We start from the raw sequence: 14,713 nt of genomic DNA, 5'->3' as shown, positions 1-14,713 counted from the left end.
AAAAATTATTAGAACAAAAACAGTTCAGCAAAGTTGGCATACATAAGGTTACTATACAAAAATTACAATCTTATAAACCAACAACAGTTATAAAACACTTTAAAATAGATATACCTATGATAGCAACAAAAATATTAGGTATAAAGGACTGACTCTAACAAAAGATGACCTTTATGGATTATCAAAATGTATTGGAAGCAATAAAGAATATGAGCTAGGGGCCTTGTCTATTTACTAACCTATAGAGAAGTATTTCGGAGAAGGCAATGGCACCCACTCCAGTACTCTTGCCTGGAAAATCCCATGGATGGAGGAGCCTGGTAGGCTGCAGTCCATGGGGTCGCTGAGAGTCGGACGCGACTGAGTGACTTCACTTTCACTTTTCACTTTCATGCACTGGAGAAGGAAATGGCAACCCACTCCAGTGTTCTTGCCTGGAGAATCCCAGGGACGGGGGAGCCTGGTGGGCTGCCAGACGTCTATGGGGTCGCACAGAGTCGGACACGACTGAAGCGACTTAGCAGCAGCAGAGAAGTATTTTAATGTTTTAACATTGATACAGACTTGCTGATGTAAACTACTGAAAATAACCCTCGTTTATCATCTTTACAAGTGGAAAACTTCAATATCATAACATTGTTGATTTTTCCCAAACTAATCTATAAACTTAATAAAATTTCAATCAAAACTGTCAGAAAGTTTTTCATGAAACATAACAAGCTGATTTTAAAATTTGTATGGGGGAGCACAAGGCTGAGACAATTTTAAAGAATTCAATTTTAAAGAAAAAAATAGGTAGGTAACTAACCCTGTCAGGAGGCTTCCCTGGTAACTCAGCTGGTAAAGAATCCACCTGCAATACAGAAGACCCCTGTTTGATTCCTGGATCTGATCCCCTAGAGAAGGGATAGGCTTCTTCCAGTATTCATGAATTAATATGGCACCCCACTCCAGTACTCTTGCCTGGAAAATCCCATGGGCGGCAGAATCTGGTAGGCTGCAGTCCATGGGGTCATTAAGAGTCGGACGCGACTGAGCAACTTCACTTTCACTTTTCATTTCATGCATTGGAGAAGGAAATGGCAACCCACTCCAGTACTCTTGCCTGGAGAATCCCAGGGATGGGGGAGCCTGGTTGGCTTCCATCTATGGGATCGCACAGAGTCGGACATGACTGAAGTGACTTAGCAGCAGCAGCAGCAGAGTTTATAAAGAATGTCTCCAAATCAATAAGGAAAAGACAACCCAATCAAAAATGAGTAAAGGATATGAAATGGCAATTTGCAGAAAAGGGATCTAGGGGCTTCCCTGGTGGCTCAATGGTAAAGAATCTGCCTGCCAATGCAGGAGACACAGGTTCAATCCCTGGTCCCGGAAGATCCCACATGCCTTGAAGCAACTAAGTCCATGTATCACAGCTGTTGAGCCTGTGCTCTAGAGCCCGGGAACCACAACAACTGAGCCCACCGCTGCAGCTACTGAAGCCCATGTGCCCGAGAGCCCGTGCTCTTCCACAACAAGAGATGTCACCACAATAAGATGTCTTAACACTGCAAAGAAGAGTAGCCTCTGCTCACTGCAACTAGAGAGAAGCCTGCATAGCAACAAAGACCCAGCACAGCCAAAAAAAAAAAAATATATATATATATATATATATTTTTAAAGGTATCTTCAGTAACATGAAAGATGCACCACCTTAGTAGTGGGACATAGGTTTTACTGCTTGCGATAGAGACCTAAAGTAACAGTGGCATTAAAAACGTTAATAGTCTAAGGCTGATATGGTGGCTATATTGTGTGCAGTCATCAAAGCTGTTAGGTCACTCTTTGGTCAGAGATCTCGGTCTTTCTATTTTGTTATTCTGCCATCCTTCATATGTTGATCTTATCTGTGTGGTTCAAGATGGTTTAACAACACATCTGCATTTCAGTGAGTGGAAAGTGAGAAAGGGAAGGGGCAGGCATATTGGACACAACTTAGATGATGCCCAAATCATTTCTCATAAACCACATACCCTCACTTTACTGCAAGAACCCTGGGAAACATAGTCAGTCTTCATTCTGGATGGTCCTTTGTCCAGCTAATAATTGGATTTTCTATCACTGTGGTAGAAGGGAAGAAGTTTGGGAAGCAGTCTCTACCATAACAGGTAAACAAAGTATTTTACACTCATTTGATTGGGAAAAAAAAAATTAAACTTTTGAGAACAAGTGTTGGCAATGATATGGTACAAAGCAAATTCTTATATGCTGAGAGTAGAGCATATGGTCAGTTTGTAAAAACAACTTGTAATATTGATGATGTGCATATTCTCTGAGGTAGCAAGTCTGTTTGGGGGATATACTGAAAGAAACCTCTCCCACATGGGCACAAGTGGATGGTTACAAGAATGAGATCAATATTATTTAAATTATCAAAATAATTGGAAGTTTTAAAATGCCCAACAAGAGAAAGAATCAATTGTGATCCATTGTATATGTAGTCATACAATAGAATTGTATACAACAGTGAAAGTAAATGAAATAGAACTACCTGTATCAAAAAAGAAAAAGAACTACATGTATCATCAATAGATGAATCTTAAAAATATAATCTTAAGGCACAGAAGCAATTTGTGAAAGGATATCTGCAATCTGACACTATTTAATAAAGTTTTTAAACTATGTACTGTTTGAAATACATATGCTGTATTTGGGGGGACCTGACAAATAGCATCCCTTTTTCCTGCCCAGTTTCTGAATCAGTTGAGAAATCACATAGGAGTTAGCAGATGAAAACCAAAACATGAACTTCATGACCCATAAAGGATAGATTGAAGACTGTGGCCTTTATATTAAATGAGAACTGAAATGGTCTTGATAACTGTTGCCAGTCTAAACTTTGTTCACCTGTGGGAAAATTTGAAGGGTAAACTCACATCTCCTCAGCCCCCCAGTCCGTTGGCTCCCTCGAATCTGATAAGCGAGGGAAGGAAAAAGAGAGTAAATCTCACCTCAGGACATATTATTTTATATACTCTCTTTAGTCCAGAACCCTGAATCAACAACTATCACTCAGCAGCCAGGGACGGGGCAAGGATCAAGGAGGGTTTAAGGAAAATCTCTCCTAAAGGAAACTAAAGAAATGAATGAGAAGTATCCTAACACTTATAACCGTCTCATGGGGATGGTAAGAACCAGATTTGACCTAGTTACTATTCCTAAGCCCTGTCTAACTCCCCAGGGACTGTAGCCCTCCAGGTTCTTCTGTCCATTTACCTATTCACAAAGAATTTAATTTTTAGGAGCATTACAACCAAATGATGGCCACTTGCATGGAGTCAAAAGTTAAGTCTTTGGTGGACATATATGATATCCTGCACATTCCAATAGCATCCTATCAACCCCAAATAGACACACATTAGGGCTTTTCTATAACTAGTGAAAATATAATCCAGTGCTAGAGAGTGTCTAGTTAGATGTTCATTCTCATTCTTAGTTAACAGCGGTGAAATTAAGACCATCCCACCTTTCTGAAAAACAGCTTAGCAGAAGGTGTCAAAAGCTTTAGAAATATAGAATTCCAAAAAAAAAAAAGAAAGAAATATAGAATTCCACTTCTAGGGCTCTGGCCTAAAGAAGTTATCTGAAATGCCAATAAAGATTTGGGCACAAAATGCTCATTGTAGCATGTAGCTTCACGTAAAACATCCTCCTCTTCTTTTAACTGATGCTGTAATCTAAATATTCAATTATACAGGAAGAGTCAAATCATTTATGGGTTATTATGCCATAAAGTAATGTTTTACAATTATTTTTGAAAAACCTTGTGAAATAAGAAAGTTATAATTTAATATAGAATTTGTATATGTATATTGTGTATAAACTGTATATTTGCTGTACTTATGGTTTCAACTATATGCATAGAAAATGACCATCTTTTAAATGATGCAATTATGCATGTTTTTATTCTTTATATTTTTTAGTATTTAAGAAAATATATAATGAAAACTTTATATTTTAAAAAGAATCTCCTTGAAAAATAACTATACTATCATGTAATATTTAAAGCTCATTCCATATATATTTTCTGTCTTTTCAGTTCTAATTTTCACATAAAATGCATTAGATTATCCAACAATTAAAATATATTTAAACAGTAACACTGCTTAAAAGCTCCCTTTTATCACACCATTCAGAAATTCTGGTTTCCTTTTAAAGGAAATTATTCTTCAAGTGATGAATTTCATATTTAATTTATAGCCTTCATTATCAATTTTGCCATCCTCATCCAATTAAAACTTTTATCAGGCCCTTTGCTAAATAGACCTTTAAATTTTTTATGACACAGATTGATTGCCTAATGCAGTGTTTCTCAGTCATGTATTTATTTATTATCTTTCTTTGAGGCACACAGGCTTCACTGTAGTTGTGGCACAGGCTCAGTAGTAGCAGCATATAGGCTTCTTTGCCCTGTGGCATATGGGATCCTAGTTCCCCGAACAGGGATCAAACCCACGTTCCTTGCTTTGGAAGGTAGACTGCTAATCATTGGACCACCAGGGAAGTCCCCTCAATCATTTTTTGTCATCACCTCCCTTCAGAGCCTTTTTAGACATTTTTTCATAGTTGCCCCCATCCCATAAAATTTTAATATATGTTTATGTGTATATTCATGGTTTATATCTAAAAAAATGTAAATTTTTTCACTCTCCCAAGAACTAATTTTCACCCCTTTGGTGGTGATACTGCCTTCCTTAAAAATGTATGGCCTAGAGAAACATTTTGGGAAAATGTTATTTTAACTCTTACAATGAGTCTCAAGCCCACGTGTTTTGTTTTTATAGCTGCCTGCCTCTCAAACATCACATGGTGATCACTCCAACATTACTGCTGTGGGGAGAGAAAGACGCATTTATGGAGGTTGAGATGGCTGAAGTCACAAAGATTTATGTTAAAAACTATTTCAGGCTGACTATTTTGTCAGAAACCAGTCATTGGCTCCAACAAGAACAACCTGACATCGTGAACAAATTGATATGGACATTTCTAAAAGAAGAAACACGAAGAAAAGATTGACTTTTTCTATGAGGAATCTATAATGGAATCTCCAAATAATTTTTAAAAATTGTTCATCAACTTCTTTAAGCTTCATTAGGAAAAAATTGTTTTAATGTGCTTGTATCCTGACAAATGATATTGAAAAAAATCTGAGAATGTGTGAACTTGTAACATAATGTTGATTTTCTTTTGTTGTATTTTGCACAGAAAAGCATTTGCCTTAAAATGTATACACTTGGACAAAAAGGAAGTTGGAGAAAGTGGCTCAATTTTGGTTTTTTTTGCTTTCTTTACCTTGTTGATATATGGTGCCTTTTACAAATGTATATTAAAGATTAGCTGTGCCATATTAAAAGGCAAATGTGCAATGGTATAAATTTTCATTTTATTGTTCAAAAGTTCTTTTTACTATTTTTTAACCATTAAAAAATTCTGTTATCAAATATCTTGGATTTATAGTATATTTATTAGTTTGAAAGCAAATATGACAAGGTGAATGTGCATCTTAAAATAGGCCATAAATACTACTTACACTGGGAAGAGTAACAAGAGAGGATATGAAGATTCTTATATTTACATACATAGTTATTAAACATTATAGGGAAGCAAGTCCATTAAATTATTCACCTTAATTCTCTAGCTAAATGGGTGAGAGATTTAGGAAAAGGATGAAAATGTCCTTCTGCCCCATTTAAAGCAAGAAGAAATGAATACTGTACTTCCTGTGTGCACTAGAATCTCAGCTCCACAGGGCAGAGACTTGTTTCATTAACTGACACAATATCCAGCATCTAGAATAAGAGCCTGATTCTTTGTGTGAACTCAAATATTTGCTAAATGAATAAATAATCTGATACACTGTTAGGCACTGTGGGGAAAATATGAAAAAAAAGTAACATCATAATATTGATCTTTCCCTTAAGAAGTATACACAGAATGCATGTGTGCATGCTAAGTCGCTTTAGTCATGTCTAACTCTTTGTGACCCTATGGACTGTGGCCCACCAGGCTCCTCTGTCCATGGGATTCTCCAGGCAAGAATACTGGAGTGGACCGCCATGCCCTCCTTCAGGGGATCTCCTTGACCCAGGGATCAAACCTATGTCTCTTATGTTTCCTGCATTGGCAGGTGGGTTCTTTACCACTAACATCACCTGGGAATGCAGTTAAATTAAACAAGTGTTCAAAAGAGTAATGAACAGTACAAATAAGAGTGGGAAAGGATTTCCCTGGTCCAGTGGTTAGGACTTGACCCTTTCACTGCTGGGCCTAGGTTCAATCCCTGGTCGGGGAACTAAGATCCCACAAGGGTGTGGCCAAAAAAAAAAAAGGGAAGAATTACAAAATAGAGGATGATGCCAACTTAAGAGATTACTACTCGTTCTCTTGGGCTGCTCTCATTTGGAATGGGAGACAGCCAGTAACAATGCCAATTCATGGCTTTTTAGAGTCTACAACTGTGTTCCTAATGTTTCCCTCACTAAGCATAGTTCTGAGAAGTGAAAGAAGTAAGTGGAATGTCTTTAAATATTCTTATTATCGTATCCTAGCAACATGTGTTTACCAGTGAAAGCCCAGTTTTCTATATACACTGTGGTATATGAGGCATTTCTACCTCCTAACATTGCGAGGTAGGGAGTATCACCACTTTAGAGATGGAAAAATGAGACTGATCACTGCCTACAGCATAAGAGTCAGAACCAGGATCTGACCTAGATCCGTTTGGTTGTAAAGTCCATAATCTTTCCACTTAGATCACTTTCTGTTTAACAGTCTTTGGTATCCATACTGCTTTTCCTATTTTATGGGTAACCTGGTATATTCCAATAATTAGAAACATCTTTCAGAAACCTACAATTTGACTTTGAATTCTGAAGGAATTTAAATTAGCAAATAGCAAACAGGAATATTTGATATAGCAGATGCTACAGAGAGCCTGTTTCAACCAACTTTGATTATGCTTCCCTCTTGATCATTTTCAAAGGGCAGCAACTAAGGAACAAGACTTTATTGACTATGTGTTGTGACACAATAAAGTAATCCTGACTTATTTTAACGAAAACCTGTTTCTGACAAATGTGATTTTAAGGTTTCTTGTTGTTGTTACTTATGTCACTTTGGAACGCTGACCGGTTCATCTGGACTAATATTAAGAATATGGGTCAAAACGTGCCATGACTGATCCTGGCCTATGATAATGGTGTTTTCTAATTTTCATTGTATGTTTCCATAGAAGAGTGCTTGCAACAGATATAAAGCCTCAAGGGTGCCATCAGTTAAACATAGTATAAAGAGACAGTCCAAAAAAAAAAGAGAGAGAAACAGTCCTGTCTCTGCAGAAATCAATTTGTAGGAAGAGTAAATAAATTTGACTTACCAATTGCCAAAGCATCTCACAGTAAGCAAACTTGACTGGTAAAGGCATTTAAATTAAAAAAGTTGTGATTAACAAATATTCATCTATTTGATAGATCCTTAGTAGGTATATAATAGACAACAGAAGTTGTTATGTGAAAATAATTTACTAAGCATATATGTCAAAAGGAGGCCATTTACAAAAAAGCAGAAAAGATTGTACTGTTGACATGGTTCTAATTCTCCTGTTACATCATTTACCATTTTTGATTCTTCTGATTTTAAAGGTAATACATCATTTCCTATTAACTCACAATTGCCTCAAAGCGTTCCAATTATGTGCAAACAAAGAGCACTTAAATATAGGGAAGGGGTGCACTCCGGGGGCTGCCCCCAGATCCAAGCTACAGGCACCCTGAGACTGGAAAAGTCGGCCTCATGGCACAGCCCACTTTGGACTTCGAGCCTGGGAAGTTGGACTCGGAGCCTGCGATGTTGAGCTCCAGGTCTCCGCCCTCGGACCCCGAGTCTGCGGTGTTGAGCTCCACGTCTCCGCCGTTGGACTCTGAGCCTGCGATGTTGAGCTCCACGTCTCCGCCGTTGGACTCCGAGCCTTTGGTGTTGAGCTCCACGTCTCCGCCGTTGGACTCTGAGCCTGCGGTGGTGGACCCCAAGGCTGCGTTGGAATCCGCTTTCAGCCGAGAGACGAACAAGTCCCTGTTTCCGCCGGCAGTGGAAAACCCCTTCGTGCAGCACACGCATATCAGCGCGTGGCGCTGGGCCTACATCGTCCTCATGGGGACCGTGTTGGTGCCCGTGCGGGTGTCCTGCATTGCCTTCCTCTTCATCTTCCTCTGGCCCGTGGCTGCGCTTTCCACCATAGGCCGTCGTGCTCAACCAACCAAGCCGGCCAAGAACTGGAGAAGACTGGCACAACCAACTTTAAAGTTCTTGTTTCAGGTGACTTTTTTTTTAGCAGGGTTCCTGGTTAAAGTGAAAGGGAAAAAAGCCACCCGAGATGAAGCCCGCATCTTCGTGGCAGCCCCGCACTCCAGTTTCTTTGATGCGATCGCCTGTGTTGTGGCAGGGTTACCCTCAGTGGTCTCTGCGAGTCAGAACGTGAATATCCCGGTGGCTGGGAAATTCTTATTGTCAACGCAGCCGGTGCTTGTGACCCGAGATGACCCCAATTCCAGGAAGACCACACGGGAGGAAATCCTGAAGCGAGTGACATCTAACAGACAGTGGCCACAGATCCTGATTTTCCCAGAAGGAGTGTGTACCAACCGCAGCTGTCTGGTCACTTTTAAACTAGGGGCCTTCTCTCCAGGGGTGCCTGTGCAGCCCGTGCTGCTCAGGTACCCAAACCCCCTGGACACGGTGACCTGGACCTGGCAGGGGTTTACGGGCTTCCAGGCCTGTATGTTGACCCTGAGTCAACCATTCACCAGGGTAGAAGTTGAGTTTATGCCTGTTTATATTCCAAACGTCCAAGAGAAAAAAGACCCTGTCCTTTTTGCCAATACAGTGAGGATCATCATGGCCAATGCTCTTGGGGTGCCCGTGACAGACCACACTTACGAAGACTGCAGACTGATGATTTCTGCAGGTAACCTTCAACTACCTATGGAAGCTGGTTTGGTGGAATTTACAAAAATTAGCCAGAATTTAAAGTTAGATTGGGATAATATTCATCAGTGCTTGGATAAATATGCTGAAATTGCAGTTGCCTCCAAAGGAGGGAAGATAGGAATTGAGGAATTTGCAAATTATTTGAAACTCCCAATTTCAAAGCCCTTGCAACAACTTTTTGCCCTCTTTGACAGGAACAACGATGGCACCATAGACTTCAGAGAGTATGTGATAGGTCTGACCGTCCTATGCAATCCTGTCAACACTGAAAAGATTCTGCAAATGTCATTTAAGCTTTTTGATCTTGATAAAGATGGTTTCATAACTGAACAGGAATTAGCTGCTATACTTCGGGCAGCTTTTGGAGTACCAGATCTTGATGTTTCCACACTCTTTCGGGAGATAGCTGGACCAAACTCAGACCGCATTTCATACAGGACCTTTAAGAAATTTGCCCTGAAGCACCCAGCATATGCCAAGTTATTTAGTTCATACTTAGACCTCCAGGCAGCCTATGTCTATTCATTACCACAACCAGTACAGGCTTGATGATTGCATTCAGATGTTAAAGTCAGCCCTGAAAATGGTGAAAGTAACATCCAAGTTAAAACTATAATTGAAATAAAAATTATCCTTTGAGGAAAAATACAATGGTTTTTATTCTAAGTGGCCTGTACACTTAATTATGATATTTAAAGTTTACTTAAGGAATATATATTTCAATTTGATTTTATAGTACCTAATTTTCTTCTTAAGATAGTAAGTTTGTTTCAGTGTGGTCTAAAGGTAGAAAAATAAGAAATCTCCTTATAACTTTGTTCACTCAGCATGGTGCCTTTATTATTCTGCTTCAAGTAAGTAAAATAAGTAAATAAGTAAAAATGAAGTGTCTTCTTTTGCTAAACTAAAGCCAGAGGAACATTATAGCCCACCACCTCTCCCTCATTGTTGCAGAGAAAATATCTCATTAAGAGCTCTATTAGCAATAAATACATTCTTGCCATCATTATTCTCTCCAAAAAGGATTGGATCTGCTGCATAAAGCCTTCTTTGCTCTTTCTCAGAGTGGCCCAATGTCCATATTTATAAGACAAAATAAAAATAAACATCAGGAAGATACAGTACTGGTAGTACCATTGAAACAGTTATAAATGGCATAGCTGCCTGAACTTTTTATTTATTTATTTTTAAGCTATGAAAGTGATTATTGAGAATGTGAAAAGAAATCACAAAACACTGCAATATCTGGAAAGCTAACTAATAGACATCAGATCAGATCATATCAGTCGTTCAGTCGTGTCCGATTCTTTGCGACCCCATGAATCACAGCACGCCAGGCCTCCCTGTCCATCACCAACTCCCGGAGTTCACTCAGACTCACGTCCATTGAGTCGGTGATGCCATCCAGCCATCTCATCCTCTGTCTTCCCCTTCTCTTCCTGCCCCCAATACCTCCCAGCATCAGAGTCTTTTCCAATGAGTCAACTCTTCTCATGAGGTGGCCAAAGTACTGGAGTTTCAGCTTTAGCATCGTTCCTTCCAAAGAAATCCCAGGGCTGATCTCCTTCAGAATGGACTGGTTGGATCTCCTTGCGGTCCAAGGGACTCTCAAGAGTCTTCTCCAACACCACAGTTCAAAAGCATCAATTCTTCAGCGCTCAGCCTTCTTCACAGTCCAACTCTCACATCCATACATGACCACAGGAAAAACCATAGCCTTGACTAGACGAACCTTTGTTAGCAAAGTAATGTCTCTGCTTTTTAATATGCTATCTAGGTTGGTCATAACTTTCCTTCCAAGGAGTAAGCATCTTTTAATTTCATGGCTTCAGTCACTATCTGTAGTGATTTTGGAGCCCCAAAAAATAAAGTCTGACACTGTTTCCACTGTTTCCCCATATATTTCCCATGAAGTGGTGGGACTGGATGCCATGATCTTTGTTTTCTGAATGTTGAGCTTTTAGCCAACTTTTTCACTCTCCACTTTCACTGTCATCAAGAGGCTTTTTAGTTCCTCTTCACTTTCTGCCATAAGGATGATGTCATCTGCATATCTGAGGTTATTGATATTTCTCCCAGCAGTCTTGATTCCAGTTTGTGTTTCTTCCAGTCCAGCGTTTCTCATGATGTACTCTGCATATAAGTTAAATAAACAGGGTGACAATATACAGCCTTGACGGACTCCTTTTCCTATTTGGAACCAGTCTGTTGTTCCATGTCCAGTTCTAACTGTTGCTTTCTGACCTGCATACAAATTTCTCAAGAGGCAGATCAGGTGGTCTGGTATTCCCATCTCTTTCAGAATTTTCCACAGTTTATTGTGATCCACACAGTCAAAGGCTTTGGCATAGTCAATAAAGCAGAAATAGATGTTTTTCTGGAACTCTCTTGCTTTTTCTATGATCCAGCGGACGTTGGCAATTTGATCTCTGGTTCCTCTGCCTTTTCTAAAACCAGCTTGAACATCAGGAAGTTCACGGTTCACATATTGCTGAAGCCTGTCTTGGAGAATTTTGAGCATTACTTTACTAGCGTGTGAGATGAGTGCAATTGTGCGGTAGTTTGAGCATTCTTTGGCATTGCCTTTCTTTGGGATTGGAATGAAAACTGACCTTCTCCAGTCCTGTGGCCACTGCTGAGTTTTCTAAATTTGCTGGCATATTGAGTGCAGCACTTTCACAGCATCATCTTTCAGGATTTGAAATAGTTCAACTGGAATTCCATCATCTCCACTAGCTTTGTTCGTAGTGATGCTTTCTAAGGCCCACTTGACTTCACATTCCAGGATGTCTGGCTCTAGGTCAGTGATCACACCATTGTGATTATCTGGGTCGTGAAGATCTTTTTTGTACAGTTCTTCTGTGTATTCCTGCCATCTCTTCTTAATATCTTCTGCTTCTGTTAGGTCCATACCATTTCTGTCCTTTATTGAGCTCATCTTTGCATGAAATGTTCCTTTGGTATCTCTGATTTTCTTGAAGAGATCCCCAGTCTTTCCCATTCTGTTGTTTTCCTCTATTTCTTTTGTTATAAATACAGAAATTCTGATAAATTCTGTTATGTATGATTCTCAGCAAAAGCAGAAAAGTTTATAGTTGCATGTTCTGCATTACTGAGAATATTCCTTCCATTCTGACTAGGCACTCATGAAAACTGAGGCTTCTGCTTACTTTTTTGTACTTTCTTCATTATCCACATACTCCCAGCATCCTTTGCTATAAATCTTCACAGAGTGATGTGATCTTGAGCCCTAACCCTTCATGTCACTTTGTAGGACAAATCAGTGAAGTATTCTTAGAAGCCATTCCTACACCAGGACAGGGAACTACAACTTATCCAGATGTAGAAGTGATTTTGAACCAATAAATATGCCTTGCTAGCTCAAACTACTGTATCCACAACTCAGATTGTGGCTGAATCCCCAAAATGCCTACAGCCACTCAATGCCACCAGATATGAAAGGACATTTGACTAAAGAGAAAGAGTCTTGATCACTTGTAGTCAAAATCTCCTACTTTTGCAAACCTTACAAAAACATACCCAAGTAGACACATTCCTAGGGCTTTGCACCTACTAGAGCTTTGCAAGGGCTTGTGCAAGTGGGGTCCCTAAAGCTTAAATGTTATTAGTTAGCTTCCCGGTATTTCAAAAGAGTAGAAAGAAGAGATAAGAATGGGAGAAAGGTAAGCAGATGGAGAAAGCTTAAGGAAAGGGAAAGAAAAAAATCAGATTTTGAAATAATTTCCATGCAGTTCAGATTTGAGAAAAGAAGATGGATAAGTGGCATTTCATAATCCACACTATTTTAGTCCATTCGGGCTGCTATAACAAAAATACCATAGGCTGGGTGCCTTAAACAACCAAAATGTATTGCTCACAACTCTGGAGGCTGCAAGGTTTAAGATCAGTGCACTGGCAGATTCATTGTCTGGTGACAGCCTGCTTCTTGGTTCATAGATGTCTTCTCACTGTGTACTTACCTGGCCAAAGGGGCAGAGGGATCTCTCTGAGGTCTCTCTTATTTATTTTTTCTAATTTTTATTTTTGGTTGTGCAGTATAGCTTGTAGAATCTTATTTCCTCTAGAAGTGCTTGAACCAGTGCCCTAGACAGCAAAAGCACATAGTCCTAATCACTGCACCTCTGTGGCATCCCCTCCCTGGGCACTAATCACTCTTAGGCAGCCTCTTCCCTTAAGACATAATCATCTCCCCCTGGGGATGATCTCCCCTATCCCCAAATACCATCACACTGGGGATTAAGTTTCCACATATGAATTTTGGGAGGACACAAATATTCATTCTCTAGCAATCACCTAGCTTGATAGTCCCATGAAAATAGTGCATACATATGTAATTAAAATACAGTAATTTTGTTTTAATTTTTATTTATTTGGCTGTACCGAGTGTTAGTTGTGGCATGCAGGATCTTTAACCGTAGCATGTGAACTCTTAAGATGTGGCCTGTGGCATCTAGTTTCCCAACCAGGGATGAAATCTAAGTCCCTTGCAACAGGAGCCAGGAGTCTGCTTAACTACCAGGGAAGTCTCTACAATGATCTTTTTAAATGTACTGGAAATTACTCATTTAAATAAGAGATTTCACTTAAAAAAAGTTACCAAGGTGTATTTTTATTCAAACAATGGTACTATAACTCAAATATTCAGTAAACTTTGAAATTATTTCTAATTAGATAGTGAGCTTTACAAAATATGGGCTTTCCTGATGGCTCAGAGGTAAAGAATCCACCTGCCAATACAGAAGACATAAGAAATGAGGGTTCAATCCCTGGGTCAGGAAGATTCCCTGGAGAAGGAAATGGCAACCCACTCCAGTATTCTTGCCTGGGAAATCCCATGGACAGAGGAGCCTGTTGGGCTGCAGTCCGTGGGATGGCAAAAGAGTCGAATACGACTTAGTGACTAACAACATACAAAATATCAGAGTCATTATTTCATTATACTGTACAAAATGTCAAACACAGCTTTATCTAAACTCTCTAACATAACATTTTTTTATTAAAGTATATTTGATATACAATATTATATAAATAACAGGTATATATATAGTGATTCACAATTTTTAAAGGTTATACTCCATGTATAGTTATTATAAAATATTGGCTATATTCCCTGTGTTGTACAATATATTTTTGTAGCTTATTTTATACATAATAGTATACTCTTAATCCCCTACTCCTATTTGCAACCCCTGTCTCTCTCCCCTATGATAACCACTAGTTTGTTTTCTATCTCTGTAAAAGGTAACACTTAAAATAATCTTTTTATTGTAAAATGCATGCAGATTAAAAACTATATCAAACAAATCTGTAGCTAATAATAATTACATGAGTATATTATATATTATAAATATAATCTATTTTAAGATAAACACTGTTGCAGCTAACTCAGATCCGATATTAAAATTTTTCCAGCCTACAAGTTCCTCTATGCCCCCAGTCATAATTACAATCTCTTCCTTCTTCCCCAAATTAGATTATTTTCTTGATTTTTATAGTTTTGCTTCCTGTATCTCTTTACATTTTTATTACCTAAATATGCATACTTTGATACTGTGATGGTAAATTATATATGTTGTGAAATAATAGAAAATATGTATTGGCCTTTGCCCCAGTCCCTAACACAAAGTTTCTAAAAACTCTTATATTTTCCTAAGTGATAAGAGGA

At 38.9% G+C, this 14,713-nt stretch overlaps 2 protein-coding genes and 1 long non-coding RNA gene across 3 annotated transcripts in view; 2 read left to right on the top strand and 1 right to left on the bottom strand.

The window, feature by feature from the left end:
- The window catches only part of EPHX4 (epoxide hydrolase 4), a 37,436-nt gene extending 31,951 nt beyond the window's left edge, over positions 1–5,485 (top strand). Inside the window, exon 7 of the mRNA XM_061411238.1 lies at positions 4,827–5,485. Coding sequence (XP_061267222.1) covers positions 4,827–5,058 — 232 coding nt within the window. The 3' untranslated portion in view covers positions 5,059–5,485. The remainder of the gene's footprint in view (positions 1–4,826) is intronic.
- Positions 1–14,713, bottom strand: part of LOC133244291 (uncharacterized) — a 32,554-nt gene that overhangs the window by 7,523 nt on the left and 10,318 nt on the right. The window lies entirely within an intron of this gene.
- LOC133244286 (lysophosphatidylcholine acyltransferase 2B-like) lies at positions 7,716–9,660 on the top strand. Its single transcript, XM_061411226.1, has one exon. The coding sequence runs from the start codon at positions 7,834–7,836 to the stop codon at positions 9,574–9,576; it is 1,743 nt and encodes a 580-aa protein (XP_061267210.1). The 5' UTR covers positions 7,716–7,833; the 3' UTR covers positions 9,577–9,660.

The sequence above is a fragment of the Bos javanicus genome, chromosome 3, assembly GCF_032452875.1.
Source record: "Bos javanicus breed banteng chromosome 3, ARS-OSU_banteng_1.0, whole genome shotgun sequence".
NCBI lineage: Eukaryota > Metazoa > Chordata > Mammalia > Artiodactyla > Bovidae > Bos > Bos javanicus.
The sequence above is the reverse complement of the archived record's forward strand: the minus strand, read 5'-3'. Positions and strand labels throughout refer to the sequence as shown.